This window comes from Zonotrichia albicollis, chromosome 9 (assembly GCF_047830755.1).
Source record: "Zonotrichia albicollis isolate bZonAlb1 chromosome 9, bZonAlb1.hap1, whole genome shotgun sequence".
In the NCBI taxonomy this organism is placed as follows: domain Eukaryota; kingdom Metazoa; phylum Chordata; class Aves; order Passeriformes; family Passerellidae; genus Zonotrichia; species Zonotrichia albicollis.
In genome coordinates, this window is record NC_133827.1 from 32,502,823 (window position 1) to 32,518,606 (window position 15,784).

General features: G+C 50.3%; 2 protein-coding genes across 2 annotated transcripts; one reads left to right on the plus strand and one right to left on the minus strand.

Annotated features, from left to right (window-relative positions):
* Window positions 1–477: 477 nt before the first annotated feature.
* PDCD1 (programmed cell death 1) lies at window positions 478–5,687 on the minus strand. Its single transcript, XM_026792040.2, has 5 exons — window positions 5,457–5,687; window positions 3,151–3,483; window positions 2,702–2,854; window positions 2,127–2,161; window positions 478–1,321 (listed from the first exon to the last, which is right to left on the minus strand). Exons 1-5 carry the CDS (start codon window positions 5,563–5,565, stop codon window positions 1,103–1,105), a joined length of 849 nt encoding a protein of 282 aa, XP_026647841.2. The 5' UTR covers window positions 5,566–5,687; the 3' UTR covers window positions 478–1,102.
* Window positions 5,688–10,547: 4,860 nt separating this feature from the next.
* On the plus strand, window positions 10,548–15,700 carry DYNLT2B (dynein light chain Tctex-type 2B). The gene is made up of 5 exons (XM_074547240.1): window positions 10,548–10,713; window positions 11,152–11,285; window positions 12,874–12,943; window positions 14,561–14,624; window positions 15,247–15,700. Exons 1-5 carry the CDS (start codon window positions 10,628–10,630, stop codon window positions 15,292–15,294), a joined length of 402 nt encoding a protein of 133 aa, XP_074403341.1. The 5' UTR covers window positions 10,548–10,627; the 3' UTR covers window positions 15,295–15,700.
* Window positions 15,701–15,784: the final 84 nt, after the last annotated feature.

Consider the following 15,784-nt stretch of genomic DNA (forward strand, 5'->3'; position numbering starts at 1 on the left):
AGCCACTCCTTACTGGGGTTTCTCCTCTCTCAAGCAGCTGTCATTTCTTTCCACTCTGGTTTCTGGCACGTAGCACATCTCTTTCAAAAGAGAAAGTGGAAATTTGAAGCCAAAAAAACTGCAGTGAGCACCACGGTATGAGCTTTGCCCTGGCTAATGGCAGCCAGACCCCTGGCCCAGCAGGGATGCTCATCCCCATGGAGTGGGTGAGTGCCCCAAGACAAGCTTGATTAGGGGAGAGCGTTGGCTTTCAGCCATGCCTGGGTGACCAGCTCAGACAGGGACAAGGAGAAAATGAGCATTGACCTCTCTAAATTCTTAAGAGCAGCTTTGTGGAAGAGCAGCTTGCATATGTCACAGAGAGGCCCAGGAACCACAACAGATGCTGCCACCTCCCAGCTCTGCCCTGCACTGCAAGAGCCGTTATTTGCCTGCCCACGCACTTGCCGTCACGAGTCAACAAACTACTGGATGCAAAACTCTTTATTCACCCCCATGGCCATATCTGACTCCCACCTGGGGAGGGAGGGACACAGGGGTAGATTACCCCTCATGCAGAGGAGGAAAATGCCTGGACACAGGCAGAAGACCAGCTGCCTGCTTCCCAGGGATTTCTGAATAGCAGTACATAGGGCAGCCTCTGCTCCAAGCAAGAAGCTTGCAAGAAACTTTGGCTCCTGTGAGCAGCATCTCACAGGATTCACTCCAGTTCTGACCTCCAGCACTTTCTTCAAGTCATGCTTTGATAGTTGGCTCAGACCTAGGGCAGGGAAGCAGCATGGCTACTCCAGAGAGCACTGGGTGGAGGTAGAATACAGTAAGTCACCTTTGGCACAGACCTGTTGGCATCACTGCTCTGCCCCAGCCCATTCTGCTGGCCCTGAGTGAAGAGGTAGCACATGGAGCACAGCAGGGACCTTCCTGATCCTGTGGTACCCACCCCATGGCCACAACAACACTGTGGCAAGGACTGTTCAATATCGACTCCAGCAGCAGCAGCAGCATCTCTGTTGCTTTAGTCCTGATATGCTGGATTTTCACAGAGTGAGGGGCTGGGGCAGCCTCTTCATGCCCACACCCTGGTGAGGAGGGACGCTGACCCTCAGCAGGGCAGTGATGGCAGCTGTCGAGTCCTCTCCTCCCGGTGTTTCTTGCCACGCTCCGGTGTGACAGGTTTCTCCTCAGGGAAGATGATGGTGGCATATTCAGTCTGTTCAACTGGCTGAGTCTTGGAGGGCACCGGGCTGTGCTGGTCCCGCTGAAACTCCAGCACACCATAATCCACAGTGGATACAAACACCACGGGGGGCTTCTCTTCCTTCTGCAAGGTAACCCCATCGTGGTGGTTCAGGCTCCAGAGGTACCCACCATCCCCAGCACAAACCTGTTCTTACAGCAAGCGCCAAAACCAGCTCTGAAGCATCATGGGAGAGTGCCAGTGATACGCAGCAGAAAGATGCAGTCCTGGGGCAGAACATGCACAGAGGAACCACACCAAGAGCCTTGGGGTCTCAGCTCTCTGCCTCTGCAGGCAGGCTGGACTCTGCCTGCCTGGCCGTGGAAGGCAGGGCTGTGCTAGGAGCCCCTTTCCACCTCTCCATTGGGCTCCAAGGTGGATGGTGTGCAGGAGAAGAGCCTAGGGCTGAGTTTGCTCAGCCCAGAAAGGAGAGAGTAAAGAGCAACCTACTCACTGCCTTCAGCCACCTACTGAATGGGGTTGGAGAGAAAAAGGAAACAGATCCCTCCTACAGGTGCCTGCCTAAAGAGAGGAAAACAGGCACCAGCTGCAACAAAATAAATTTTAGCTTGATATATTGGAGGGTAACATCCTCCCATTCTCTACAGCAGCACAATCCACTGTCAAAGAGAAGCCTGCTTTGAAGAAGAATTGGATTAGAGAGTCACATCCTATCTTGGGTAGTTTTATTTTGATTTTGTGATGGGGCTGTGCTGCTGCAGATGCAGAAAAGCAGTTGTAGCTGTGCAGAAAAGATCAAGCAGCAGCAGACAGAAGAAGTGAGATGCTTGTGAAGAGCTGATAAAGGAAGGCCCAGCACCCTCCTTGCCCCAGCGATGCCATAGTGCTCTCCTGCAGCACAGCAGGGTGACAGAGGTGGAAAACTCACCACTGGCATGTTTTCACTCGGTGGTTTCTGCACATCTGCAAAGTAACACACTTGGTTAGAGTGAGGAGTTTTGTGTGCCCCACCCAAGAGCACTGGACACCACAGTCTTCACCACAGACCCTCCTTGTCCACGGGGCCTAACACCCCGAGCATTACAAGGACAAGTGAGACATCAACCCAGAGTCTAGGGTTTAATCTGGGATTAGTGGAGTGCAGCAGAACTCTCTGTGAGTCCTTGGGTGCCTGTGGTGTGTCTGAGGTGATGCCCTGTGCTGCAGCAGGGTGAGGTGCTCCAAAGGTACCTGGGCAAGGTGCATGGGAGGGATTCAAGTGCACCACTAAGGCACAACACTAACGAGTGCTGTAGAGCCACTGCACATGGTCTGGGGGCTCTACAAAGGGCAAGCAGAGCTCAAAGCACCCCTCTCCTCCCAGCATGGAGATATCTGTCCCACAGGGGCATGCCACAGCTGGGTTTAGCACATTGAACCAGTCCATGTACCCCAGGCAGCTGCAGACATCTGGCTGACCCCAGGTCTCAAACTGGGTTTGTGTGGCCTCCAGGGGAATCATACCTCCTCTCCTGTATGTAAAGGTGAGGTAGCCGAAGATCAGCAGCACAACCACTCCAGCCAGCAGGAGGATGCCCAGGAGCATGGCCTTGATGTGCTCTGAGGGGCTGCCTTCCTCCATCTCCGGCTCGTCAGTAGCATTCACCTGGGGGGCTGCTGCAATAGGCAATCAAAAAGGGGGAACAAAACAGCAGGTCAGGAGTGTAAGGTGGCCTCTACAGTCCTTGTGAAAGGCAGCAGGGGAACATGGGGCTGTCCTCAGAAAGGGTTCAGTGCCAGGTAGGCTGTCATAGACTCATTTGTCCTCCAGGGTGGAAAGGAGACAGGACAGGGCAGGGCTGTGCTCTCCTGACCCATGTCAGGTCCTCTGCCAGCAGGTTACTGCCTGCCTTAACCCCTGGTGCTACAACAGGCTTGGGACCCCTCCCCATGAGCTCAGCCCACAGGCTGACCTGTGACTATCAGCTGGGCCCTCTTGCTCTCCATCACTTTATCGGGCTCATAGAAGGTGATCAGTCCACAGTAGTAGGAGCCTGAGTCATTCTGGTGGAGGTTCAGGATCTCAATCTCAAAGACAGGAGTGTTGTTGATGAGCCGGTAGTTCTCTGTCACTGTCGTGGTCTTGTATCGGCTGATCTCAGCAGTTTTCTGGGCTTGGCTGTGGTTGGTCTCCTTGTACCAATTGAGGCTGTACTCTGAACCAGAGTCATTCTCCATGGAGATATTGCAGTAGAAAGTGGCTTTGTCACCTTCAGGGCGAGTTAACACTGCTGGGGAGATGGTCACTGTTTGGGAGAGAGGATACAAGGAGCAGACATGGTTACAGCAGGCACAGGTCTCAGAAACAGCCATACCCTGTGTGGGAGCCAGGGGTGCAAGCCCAGTCCACATCATCACTCTGGGACATGGGCAGGTACATCACTCCATGTCTCTGCCATTCCAAATGTATGCCTGCTGGCTGGAGAGGGACTCTCAGAGGTAGCAACTGTACTGTGAAACGGTTTCAGCAGACCAAATTGTGCTCTGGGCTACCTAAAATTAGCACTGAACACCTGTACCAAGGAAAACAGACTTTGGGGGTTGTATTATTTTTAAATATATGCTGTATTTTCATGTCTGAGTCATCCTCTTTCCAGATGAGGTGGACTCTGAAAGTGAGCAGGAGGACAGAGTCCCAGGCTGGGACAGTGTCCTGTGGTTCAGCCCATCACATGCCTGGCTGCCTGCTGGGATGCTCTGGCTCTCTCCACTACACAATGCTGGGAGCTCAAAGCAGGCAGGGGCTGCCCCTGGCACAGTATTTGTCATCTCCAGCCTGAGACCACCTGACAGGGAAGAGCAACCTGGAGCTTACAGTGCCATCCATTTCCAGGGGCCTGTCCTCTCCTTATGTGTGCGTGGGCAGCCAGGTCCCAGGGTTCCAGCTGGGCTTGCCAGGCTGCTCCCAACACAGAATCCAGCCAGCCACAGCCACAGGCTCCTCTGCTTTAGCACCAGCCCTGCTGCTTCACCTCATTTCCCTGCCCATTATCCCGGTGGGTCCATCCATCCTGCCTGGTGGGAACGCTGTGAATGTGGGCCAGGCACACAGCATCCTGCTCCAGCCAGTCCCACACAGCGGAACAGCTGCTGTAATTATTTCTGTTCAGAACAAAGAAAAGTGGGAAGAAGCATTTTTCACAAGGGTCACCCAACCAAGCTATTCAAACCACCATGGCTTGAAAAGTCTCCGTCAAAGGAAATTTGCCTTCCCCTTTCAGAAATTACCACCGAAAGCAGCCCCAGGGCTCGCACGCAGAGTCAGAAAGTCCCTCCCGTCCCCCCAACTCTGCCCTGAGGCCCTTAGGACCATAACCTCAGCATCACCAACCAGAAAAGGAACCTGGAAATTCTGTGAATAAATACAAAATCAGATGGAACACTGGGCTGAGAAATGAGGGTTGAGACCAAACAGGACGAGGGAAGGAGAGAAGTGCCCCAGTTCCCACAGGCGGCACTGGCTCTGGCAGTGTCCACACCAAGAGATGGGATTTCTGCCATGTTTTGGATTTCTTGTGTTTAACAGGAAATTTTTGGCAGGTTCAGGGCTTTATTTCCTACTAGTGCCGCTGCCAACAATGAATGAAGCGTTCAGATGACTTCTGAAAGTAGATGTTGGGTTTACATGTTTTCCTGTATCTTCCCAGCTCCAGAGGTAACATCTGCTCCAAGGGACACCCAGCTCCCTGCCCACCCTCAAGGCAAAAAGTACATGAATCCACCAAAGAAACAGCAGGCTGGAAGGAAAGGGCTTCATCAGCTTTATCAGAGCTCTCACTCACCCTGTCCAGACTCACACCTTCCCTTCAACCTCTCCTTCTGCCACAAAGTTCACCCAGAGCAAGGACCCTGGATCCCTCACGATCAAGTCCAAACCAGGAGTTGCAGCCCAAGGGCACAGACTGAAGCCACAAAAGCCAGAAAGGAAACCCCACACCCCACTGGCAAATCCATAAACTCAACACCAAGCTCCAACCACTGTCACTGTGTCACAATACAGCTCTGGTGTCCTGTCCCCTTCTCCATCCTTTGATCCCATTTCTGCCCCAAGAATCCCCAAGTCCTTTGCTTCACCTGCACATACCCAAAAGCTTTGAGGTTTCTGCCTTCTTGATGCCAGAGCCAATTTTTAACTACAAAGCTCCCAGCCCTTAGACATTTTCCACCAGCATCAAACGACATGGCCATGCCAGCGAGCCCGCCACACTCCTGTACCTACCCCGGCGGCAGCAGGTCAGCATCGGCCCACAGCAGAGCAGGATGGCACAGAGGTCAACCAGGGCCACCTCCATGCTGCCCCACGACTTCTTTGAGGCCCCTGGAGCCATGCTGAGCCGCTGTGTGCCCTGCCCAGGCAGGCGGGAGGTGCTGTGCCGTGTGCGCTGTGCCGCTCCCGGCTCTCTCCGTGCTTCCTTCCCCGCAGAGGCAGCAGCTTGCTCTCTGTCGTACACAGAGAGGGCTGGGTGGAAATGAAATGTACCCATCTCTGCCCCAGAGGGAAACCCGGGCTGCCTCCCGCCCCCAGCTTCCTCCCCACAGAACCAGGGATCAGCTGAGCCAGACATGGCCCCTTAACCTCCCTGCGCACTCCTGGCATGTGCCCATGCAGGTACCCAGCTGCCAAGCAGTGGGGACAGCTTAACAGAACAGCTCTTCTGAGCCTGCACCCTTTTTGGGGAAAGCTTCCAGGGGTGGAGGAGGCAGGGACCACAAGGGGCATATCCTCAGCTCTGACCCTGGCCCATAAGTAAAAGTCATCTTGGGTTCCCAGGCATCCACAGGTGCTCCCACTGGATGCCCAAGGCAGTGGGGCTGTGGGACATGTGGCATTGGGTGGACAGGGTCTGAAAGCCATGGGACACCTATTGTAGGCTGCTCCCACGAGGATGGAATGGGATGGGAGATGAGGAGGGGGAGGAGGATGAGTTTTGCCTCCTTAGGTGTTTTTCTTCTCAGATTTGATGAGAGCAAGGGCAGGTGCCCAGGGTGCTGTTATTGGGGCAGAAAACTTCTGTAATTTTTTGCCATCCATGCTCCCCTCTCACTACACTGACTAATACTGGCATAGGAAATAACCAGCGGTGAAAGCACGCTCTTCCATTTCTCTAAAACACAGCCTCGGTGCCCCACAATTTTGGAAAAATGTCAGGGGAAAATTAGTAACTGAAAATTAATAAGGATGTGATTCTAATGATGACTTCACTATTTTTCCAAGCTTCCACAAACAAGCTGTGGGGCTGGGGCTTGCTCACCTCTCACTTTCAAACATGTCCCTGGCAGGCGAGTGGGCTGGGGCAGCCACCCCTAATTTCATAGAATCATGAAATCATAGAATCATTAAAATTGGAAAAAGACCTCTAGGACCATCAGGTTCAGCCAAAAACACCATACCACAAGGATGGCCAAGGAGGTGGTTCTGAGCTGGGGCAGACAGGGCTCACCCTGGGAGGGTGGCTCAGTCCAGCCTGTCTTGGTCCTCTTTTCCAGTCTCCTCCTGACATTTGCAGCATCACTCCTTTCTCATGGACTGCTGGCACTACTTGAGCTGCAGAGCCAGGCTGGGTGCTGTGACCACTTTGTCACCTCTCTATGTCATCTGGCCAGAGCCCACCATGCTGCCTGGATGGGTGGCAAAAGGAAGTGGTCTCCATCATGTACAAGGGTGCACGTGGGTTTTGACTTGGACATCACCTGTTCCTTCAAAATTTCCTAGACTCCCTCTAAAAAAACCTGACTAAACTAAACTAAGCTGAACTGAACTCCAGGAAAAAAGGAAACTGACAGCAAGGACACTTTTCCACCTTGAGGCTTTATGTCTCCAAATGGTGACACCAGGCACTTGAGCCAGGTGTGGGGAGGCTTGTCTGGCACTTGCCACATGTTTTGGTTTCTAGAGGTGGAAGATGTGATGGGTATCACCACCAACATCACAACTCAGCAAGCCAGGGGGATAGGCAGGAAAAACTGGCTCATCCTCCCCACCTCGTGTGGCAGCAGCGGAGGGCTGATTAGAATCATAGCACAAATTGCTCAAACTTTCCAATGCACACTTGCAATAGGTATAACTGGTACCCAGGGTGGGGAGGCTGCCGTGTCCATGAGAAAGTAACAACAGTGTCCTTTTCTCTGAAACAAAAACCCAACCCATGGTGATGAAAAGAATAAAAGAAAAGATCAAGCTGCTAGGAAGCTGCTGTGGAGGAAAGCAAAGTGAGCAGCAGCCTTGGGTGTCAGCATTGCAGAGGAGCACGGCCCCAGCCCCACAGCAGCCCTGGGGCTTCAGGCAGACTTTGAACCCTGCCTGCAGCCGGCCAGACCAGCACAGCTCACCCTGGCTCCTCCACCAAGTTCTCCAGCATGAAGGAAAACAGCCTGGCTCCAACCATGATGCAGCTCCCTGCTCGTGCTGGTAAATCTGCTCCAGCCCAGTGGGGTAGACGGTACACCTGGGAGTTTGCTGACAAGGTCATTAAAAGGTCCTCTGGTGCTTAAAAAAATATAAATTCTTTCTGTGAGTTGGAGCATGACAAATTGCATAGGACAGTCCTTTTCTATTTGTCCACCAAAAGACGAAAATGAAGTCTAAAAAGTAAGGACAAGCAGAAATAAGTGAGAAGACAGTTATTTAAAACTAAGAAACAGCAACTGCAGCAAGCACATGTCACACCAGTTCATGGGAGCACAAATGTCATAGTTTTTCTCCAGCCAGAAGCTGGTGAGTTCCATCTGAGACCCAGAGGAGGACCTGGTCTTCTGCAGCCATCGCTGTTGGGGCACACAGCTGTCACCTGAGCACTCACCTCAGAGGGCAGAGAGTCAAAATGTTTAGAGGGTAGAGCCCCAAAATGTTTAAAAGCATCTGGGTTATTTAAGGAGCACTGAAAAACTGGAAGAAAAAGAAAGCTGTGATCAAACGTCTCTGCAGGCAGGGTTCAAAGGCTGCCTGAAGCCCCAGGGCTGCTGTGGGGCTGGGGCCGTGCTCCTCTGCAATGCTGACACCCGAGGCTGCTGCTCACTTTGCTTTCCTCCACAGCAGCTTCCTAGCAGCTTGATCTTTTCTTTTATTCTTTTCATCACCATGGGTTGGGTTTTTGTTTCAGAGAAAAGGACACTGTTGTTACTTTCTCATGGACACGGCAGCCTCCCCACCCTGGGGAGCTGACTGAAGCCAAGAGGTGCATGACCTTGAAGTCCAGGGAAACCATAGCTTCCCAGGTGAAAGAGGAAACACAAACTGCCACAAAAAGGTGCTGAGGAAGAGAAGCCCACACGTTCCAAAGATCCTTCCCCCAACGGTTTAACTGAATTCACATCTGTGGCTCTGACCCAGGCGGGAGCCGAGTGGTTGGGGTGAGAGGAGGAAACGGCTGATAGTGTTTGCAAATAAATACAGAATCTTGAGGTCTTTCAGATACTTATCAGAAATTATGAAGGTCTCTGCAAACGATTTGCATAAGCAGCAACATCTGACCCTGTGGGGACAGGCAGCGTGCTGTGGTTGTGAGTAAGCAGCGGTAAGCAGTGAGTAAGTACAGGGATGGAACAGAGACACAAAACTGTTCCTTTAACAAGCAGAAACCTGCAGGGCCTGGGCAGAGCACTGGTAACTGTTATGGGAAGGTGTCACATGGGTTGGCAAGGGACCAATGTCACCTCCAGCATGGCAGTGAGTGTTCCTGCTGGCAGGCAGAGCTGACACCCAGCCCAGTGGTAGTAAGGATTCTGCCAGTCCATCTCTAGCAAGAGGTGCTGGCAAAGTCTGTGGAAATTAGGAGCTGCTGCTGCTCAGGGTCTCAGCAATCCATCCATGCTCAGAGGAGGCTGGGGCAGGATCTGGCACCAGTTGGGATATGCCTGTGCAACCCAAGCAAAACTCTGGCAGTTTTTCCTCCTGGGGCAACCTCACACCTCCTGTACCCGAGGGGCATCTCCAGGCACACCTAGCCCTGTCACAGCTCATGGCCCCCTCCAGCCTCTCATCTGTGTCAGCAGTATCACTCCACAGCAGCACTGGCTGTGCCCTCACACTGTTTCCATTCGGAGCTGGGTGAGGCACACAGGGACCTTTCTCAGCCGTGTCATCCGCTGCACGTGGGAAGCACAATCGATCGCAGAGATCGCTGCTTCGAGATAACCTGCAGAGGAAACAGAAAGTCAGCTTCTCAGCAGGGGCTGCAGCACATGCCGCCTTCCCTGTGACACACAGCGGCTATGGGCAGGGAAAAGGGCACAAGGATTCCGGGGAGCAAGAATTTTAGGCCTTTATGGAGGATTTAAGAAGTTGCTGGAGGAAAGAAGCAAGGCTGGGATCTCCTCCCTGATGTCTAAGATGTGTTGTACAGAGGCAGAAGGGAGCCTCCAAGCCCTGGCCAAGGCTGAGTGCAGGGGCTGTGGCCGCTGGCTGGTTTGGGGCAGAATGGGTCACCAGCGAAGCACCCAGTGAGGCCAGGCTGTCTTACCCCACTCTCTCCCCATCATACCTCCAGTAGCATCCCAGGCAGCAATTTCTTCAAACCCTTTACTTACAGAATCACAGAATGAATCAGGTTGGGGAAGACCTCTGAGATCGTCACATCCAGCTTATGACTCAACACCGCCATGACAACTACAGCCTGGCATTAAGTGCCGCATCCAGTCTTTCCTTAAACACCTCCAGGGACAGTGACTCCACCACCTCCCTAGGCTGTCCATTCCAATATTAATCCCCCTTTCTATGATGAAGAAATTCCTCCTAATGTCCAACCTAAACCTCCCCAGGAACAGCTGTGCCATCTCATCCTGTTGCTGGTTGTTTGGGAGAAGGGGCTGACCCTCGCCTGGCTGCACCCTCCTTTCAGGGAATTGTAGGGAGGGATGAGGTCCCTCCTGAGCCTCCTTTACTCCAGACTAAACACTCTCAGCTCCCTCAGCTGCTCTTCACAGGATTTGTGCTCCAGACCCTTCCCCAGCTCCACCGCCCTTCTCTGCACTTGCTCCAGCACCTCAGCATCTTCTACAAGCCATTTCAAAATTTTACAATTATTACATTTATTAAAATAGCCTGCAATTATTTAACACTTATTTACCAACTACTTCATTTAACAAAAAAAACCAAAAATTTTTCTTTTCTTTCTTTCTTCTTTCTTTCTTTCTTTTTCCCTTTTTCTTTTTCTCTTTTTCTTTTTCTTTTTCTTTTTCTTTTTCTTTTTTTTTTCTTTCTATCTTCTTTTCCCTTTCCTCTTCCTTTTCCAATACAAATGATCCCGCACGCAGCAGGTACACACACACAGCCGAGCACCGCAGCCCCGCAGCCGGGCCCGGGCGGCGCCGCGCGGGGCGGGCGGCGGAAGCGGCGGCAGCGGCGGAAGCGCCGCGGTTGTCCCGGTAACCAACGCCGGGGCCTGCGGGGCCATGGGCGAGCTGGGCCCGGACGAGGGGGCCGAGGGGGCCGAGGGGGCCGAGAACACGTACAGCCTGCGGCCCGACCTCCAGCACCGGTGAGGCCGCCGGGGAAAGAGGGGCCAGCACGACGGGGAACTTTGCATTGGGGCGGGTGGGCCCCAGGGGAATGTGGAGCTGCGGTGGGAATGGCGAGAGGGCGTCCCTGGGCGTGAGGCGGGGCGGGTGTGGGGAACGGGGAGCACCGAGGGCTTGGGGGGCACCGGGCTCCCACACCAGCTTTACACCCACTGAAGTGGGGGATGCTGCTGGAGGGGCAACGTCCAGTGCGGCTGGTTTCACCCCTGCCGATAGGTGTTTCGCTTTTGGCAATATCTCCGTTTTAGTGGAGCTTTTTTCCATCTATCATTTTTCTCCAATACATGAAAGCTATATTTTCCGAGGAGTGGCACTGTGTGTGTTTCTACACATTGTGTGCGAACTTTTCCACTTCTTTTTTCTTTTTTTTTTTTTTTAACTTTTTGTTGCCATGATAGATTTAAGTCCTCCACAGTAAAAGAATGCATCCGTGCGATACTGAAGGAGAGGCTGGCCGATGTACAGTACAAACCAGAAGAAATGGCTGAGCTTACAAAGTCGTTATCAGACACAATAAAAGACAGACTAAAAGGTAAGGAGGTCTGCTGGGGATGTAATTTCTTTTCTTGCCATGTCCTCTCCTTTTTGACAAGATCTCTCTTTCTTCCTTTATTCTTGAAATGTATTCCTTCCCCATTGACTGACTCGAGTCTGCTGGGATGGAGCAGTCTGTCCTATATATATGCATTCCTTGCCTGCAGAACTGGAGATCTAATTCAAGCAGACAAGATTTGTTTTTGTATCGCTTGGCAAGTGTGTGATGTCAAACTTGGAGGGTCTGCAGGGGAAAAGCAGCTGCATTAGAGAGAAGAAAGAAGTGATGTTTCATTGCTTTTTGATTCCATAAACAAAACCATTCCTGCTCTTTTTCTGCTGTGAGTTAGATCAGAGCTGGAAGAGCAGTGGAGATCAGAACAAGGCTCCGGGGGCACAGGGAACAGGAAGAGAGGAGCAGTCAGCCAAGGAGGGGTGTGACTACAGCCTCACAGCTCTGGAAAAAGGTTGTGCTGCTGCACAGGATGCCCTCCAGCATTTTTTGCGTTCAAGAAGAAAAGTGCAGGCACCAGCAGGTGTTTCCTGAGTTTTGTGCCGGAATAAATATATGGATGTGTGTGCTGGCATGGACACTTTTGTCCCGTTCTTCCTGGGGACACGCTGGTGCTCCACCTGCTGGGCTGGCCTGCCATGGTGGCACGGTCACCCTCGGCAGGAGCCATGCATTTGTGCTTCTCCCAGAACTACATATCTGCTTCAGAGCCAGCAGCAGCAGCAGCTGTACTCCCTGCACGTGTTCACGCTGAGCTCCTCTGCACGGGGCTTGGCTTCAGTCATGTGCAACCACAGTGGCAGCAGCCTGAAGCTAGGCTGGCCCGGGGTGGCCACTCTTATCAGCTGGCATCTCTGATAAGCATTGACGTTCTGGATGTTAGCAGAGCCAGCGTGCTGCATTCAGTCCTCCAGTGGAAACGGTGCTGGAGTCATCCCGGGACACTGCTTTGTTGAAGACAGGCATTGGGATCTATATTTGATTTCAAACATGCCTGTTCTGATTTGGCTTCTGGAACATTGCCATGGCCTGATTAGAATCTGGCCTGTGCCCCAGAGGTACTTTTTACTGTTGTGAAACAATAGCACATCTCTGAAGACACAAAAATAATGCAGCTATTATGTGGCCTTTTATACCACTCAGGAGCAAAGGAAACACCTGTGTGGCAGAAGAATCTCACAATACCTTTGCATCAAACAGTTTTAAAATAAGACAGTTTTTTTCAAATTGCATTTTGTCCGCCAGCAGCCTTATTTATGTTCTTTCCATGTGGCCAGTTCTTGAATGTTGTCAAAGCAGAATGCTGACCCACAGTGTATCTGCTCAGGGGTGTCCAGTGCCTTAAGATGCATCTTCTGATGGATGCCAACTACTCTGTTCACCCTTCAGAAAAACTATGGTACTCCATACTAGGAAAATGAAGCTTTGCATGGCAGTCTGTCCACTTGGCTGCTTGCATAGGCTTGTACAGCCACTTGCTTTGTGGCCAGAAATCTTTAGCTTTCAGGGTCGTGTCTTGGGCTCATATTTTTAAAAAGTCATTGCTCTCACTATTATTTTTTTCTCTCTCCAGAGGAGGGATTTGACAGGTACAAGATGGTGGTGCAGGTTGTCATTGGAGAGCAGAGAGGAGAAGGAGTGAAGTAAGTTTTGCATCTTCTAATTGTATTTCTGGCATGTTTTCTGGGTTTAGGTGTAGTTTTTTCCTTTGGAAGCTGCTTGCAACTTCCCTTGCTACAAAGATCTGTCTGTAGATGATAAAGTGTAAATCATTTTCTTTTCTCTTTTAGTGGCAGCTTGAGTGCTTAGGTTGTGACTGGTTGAATTAGCCAGTGATAATTGGCTGTATAGTGGTTCTTAGCAAGCTGAAATGCTGAAAATCATTTTTGAGGAGTGTGGTAGAAGCATTTTGTGTTGTATTCATGATGAATTAGGGTACACCCCCCATCCATTCCTAAGGCCCTGCTGGAATACAAAAGCCATGGTAACTCACTTCTGTCTAAAGCCAGAAAGCTTCCATAAGCACTTCATTAACATTTTCCAGAAGTTTCAGTTTCTATAATCCCACTGCAATACTGCCATGGGAACCAAGCCTAGATTCCCATGTCGGTGCTGAGCACTTGCAGTCAGCTCCAGATGCCTGCAGTCAGATGAAAGAATTCCTCTTGGCTGCAATAGTGGGCTGTAGCTTTCCATTACCCATGGGTAGGGAGAAGACAAAAGGGAACAGCTCACAAGGTTTATGTGCTTTATCTGCTGGGCTTATCTTTATTATTGTGCCTGATACTCCAGCAGAAAATAAGTGCAGCAGAGCTGTAATCAGAGCTGCTGCCTCCCTGTTCTGGAGGTCAGAGAGGAATACCTGTACCTGTTGTTCAGGCTTTTGTCAGGAATGTCTGTCTGCAGGCAGGCTGCTCCACAAGCACTGTGCCAGGGTGAGCAGTTCAGTGTTCAGGTGGTCTGATCAGAAATGTGAAGTCCAGCCACACAGGCTGACAGAGCAGTTGGGGAAATTTTCCAGTTTGCAACAGACAGGAGGCAATATTGAAACACAATCACTGACATCCTTAATGCAAAATACACCTTAGTACAGTCACTCATACATGATGGGACTGTGCCCCTAAAGAAATCCTGTCAGCTGAGGCTCACTGGGGCAGGCAGGGAGTGGGAGCCTTGCAGCAGTGACAAGGGAATGTCAGTGTCACTAGACAAGGCAGCAGCAAGATCTCCCATGCAATATCCTGTTATGGTCTGTTGTTTGTGCTCAGGATAGGGCTTGGGTGTAGAAGTCCATCAGGATAGTGAGGGAGCAGAGGGTATAAATACGAAAAGACTTGAAGAGATCACGGTCTCATGGCATCTGCCAAGGAATACGATAGCTCCCTATAAATAAATTGGAGTATGTGCCATGAGGGTGCAGGAGGTGAAGGACAAGAACAAATAAGCTAAATTAGCCACTGATATGCATAGGCCAGAAGTCAAAGATTCTTAAGCACCATAGCAATGAGGTTTCAAGCCCTGCTCAATGGAAGTGGCAGGGTTGAGAGCTGATGAGTTTGAAGGTGGAGCACATACAGAGGGGATTACAGCATGTGGTAGAATTCAGCAGTAGAAAACTAGCCTTGGGATTCAGGAGCATACTTCCCAATCCCATTACCTTTAAAGCAAGCTCAGTTTTGTTTTCAAGGGAAGTATCTGTGATCACTTAGGTCAATACACATGAACTCTGGGTAATGTCCCTGTCTGGCTCCTTTGTCTAGCATGGCTGCACGATGTTTCTGGGACGCTGACACTGACAGCTGTGCTCACGACGTGTTCATGAACGTAAGTATGGGCTGGATTCTCATGGGAAGTACAAGGCTACTTGCTTTTGTATGAGAGGCAGAGTGACCTTAAATATGGAGCAGAAAAGAAACAACTGCTAGAAGGAAGGAATCAAGATTATTGAAACAGCCTGATTTACATCCTTGTTCACAAAACATACTTAGCTTTAACAGCCAACATAGTAAAAGTTCTCCCCTGAGTAGGTGACACAGTACAGTACAAAAGTCATTGTAGTCACACCATTTACTGGTGGGGAGAGAAAGCACAAGAGATTAAGTATTTTCTTACATACTTTGCTGAACTGCAGTTGTGGAGCATGGCTGAAATCCAGGACTGTGCCAAAGTCAAGGTTTTACTTTATTATTATTTTATTTTAAACTGACACCTAGATACCTGTGGGTGTGTGGATGGAGGAAATTGAGGTGCTTCTGGCATTCAGATGCACTCACCTGGGTTACACCACAAGTGAGGTGAATAAGAAACTTAAATAAAAGACAGAAAATTGCTATATATTACCATACAGTTATGATCTGGTCTAAATGTTCCCCAATGTTTGCCTGTTCCACTAGACTACCAAAAAGCTTGCCTTGACTAACACAGAGCCTTTCTCTTTTTCCCCCAGGACAGCCTGTTTTGTGTGGTGGCTGCATTTGGCTGCTTCTACTACTGATGGTGACAAACATTGCACAGAAGGATGGACGTTGGGGAGAATGCTTTGGAGTATTTTTTATTTAAGTGTACAAAAGCATCATATTCTTCCTTGAGTACATAACACAATTAACTGCTCTACAAAGCACGTCCTACACCTGTGCTACACACTACAACATTCCCTCTTCCTTGTGGATATTTATATAGCTTTAAGTACAATATTAATATTACTATTATTATTATGTCCTTTATTTAAATGGCCCTTTGTTTTTGATATAGTGTTGGTTTTGTCCTAAAAGTGTATTGCCAATAGCCATTGCTTCTAAGGCAAACTCAACTTTTGTCTCGAAAGGGTTCTGTTACTTTTATTTTTTATGAAATTAATGAAATATTTATAAGAAAAAAATAATAAATCTATGTATTTAATATTTCTTCTCTTGTGGCATTTTCTTCCACTCTACAAGATGCACTATCCTGGATAGCTTGTCTGCATTTCTTAGGTGAGCATTTTG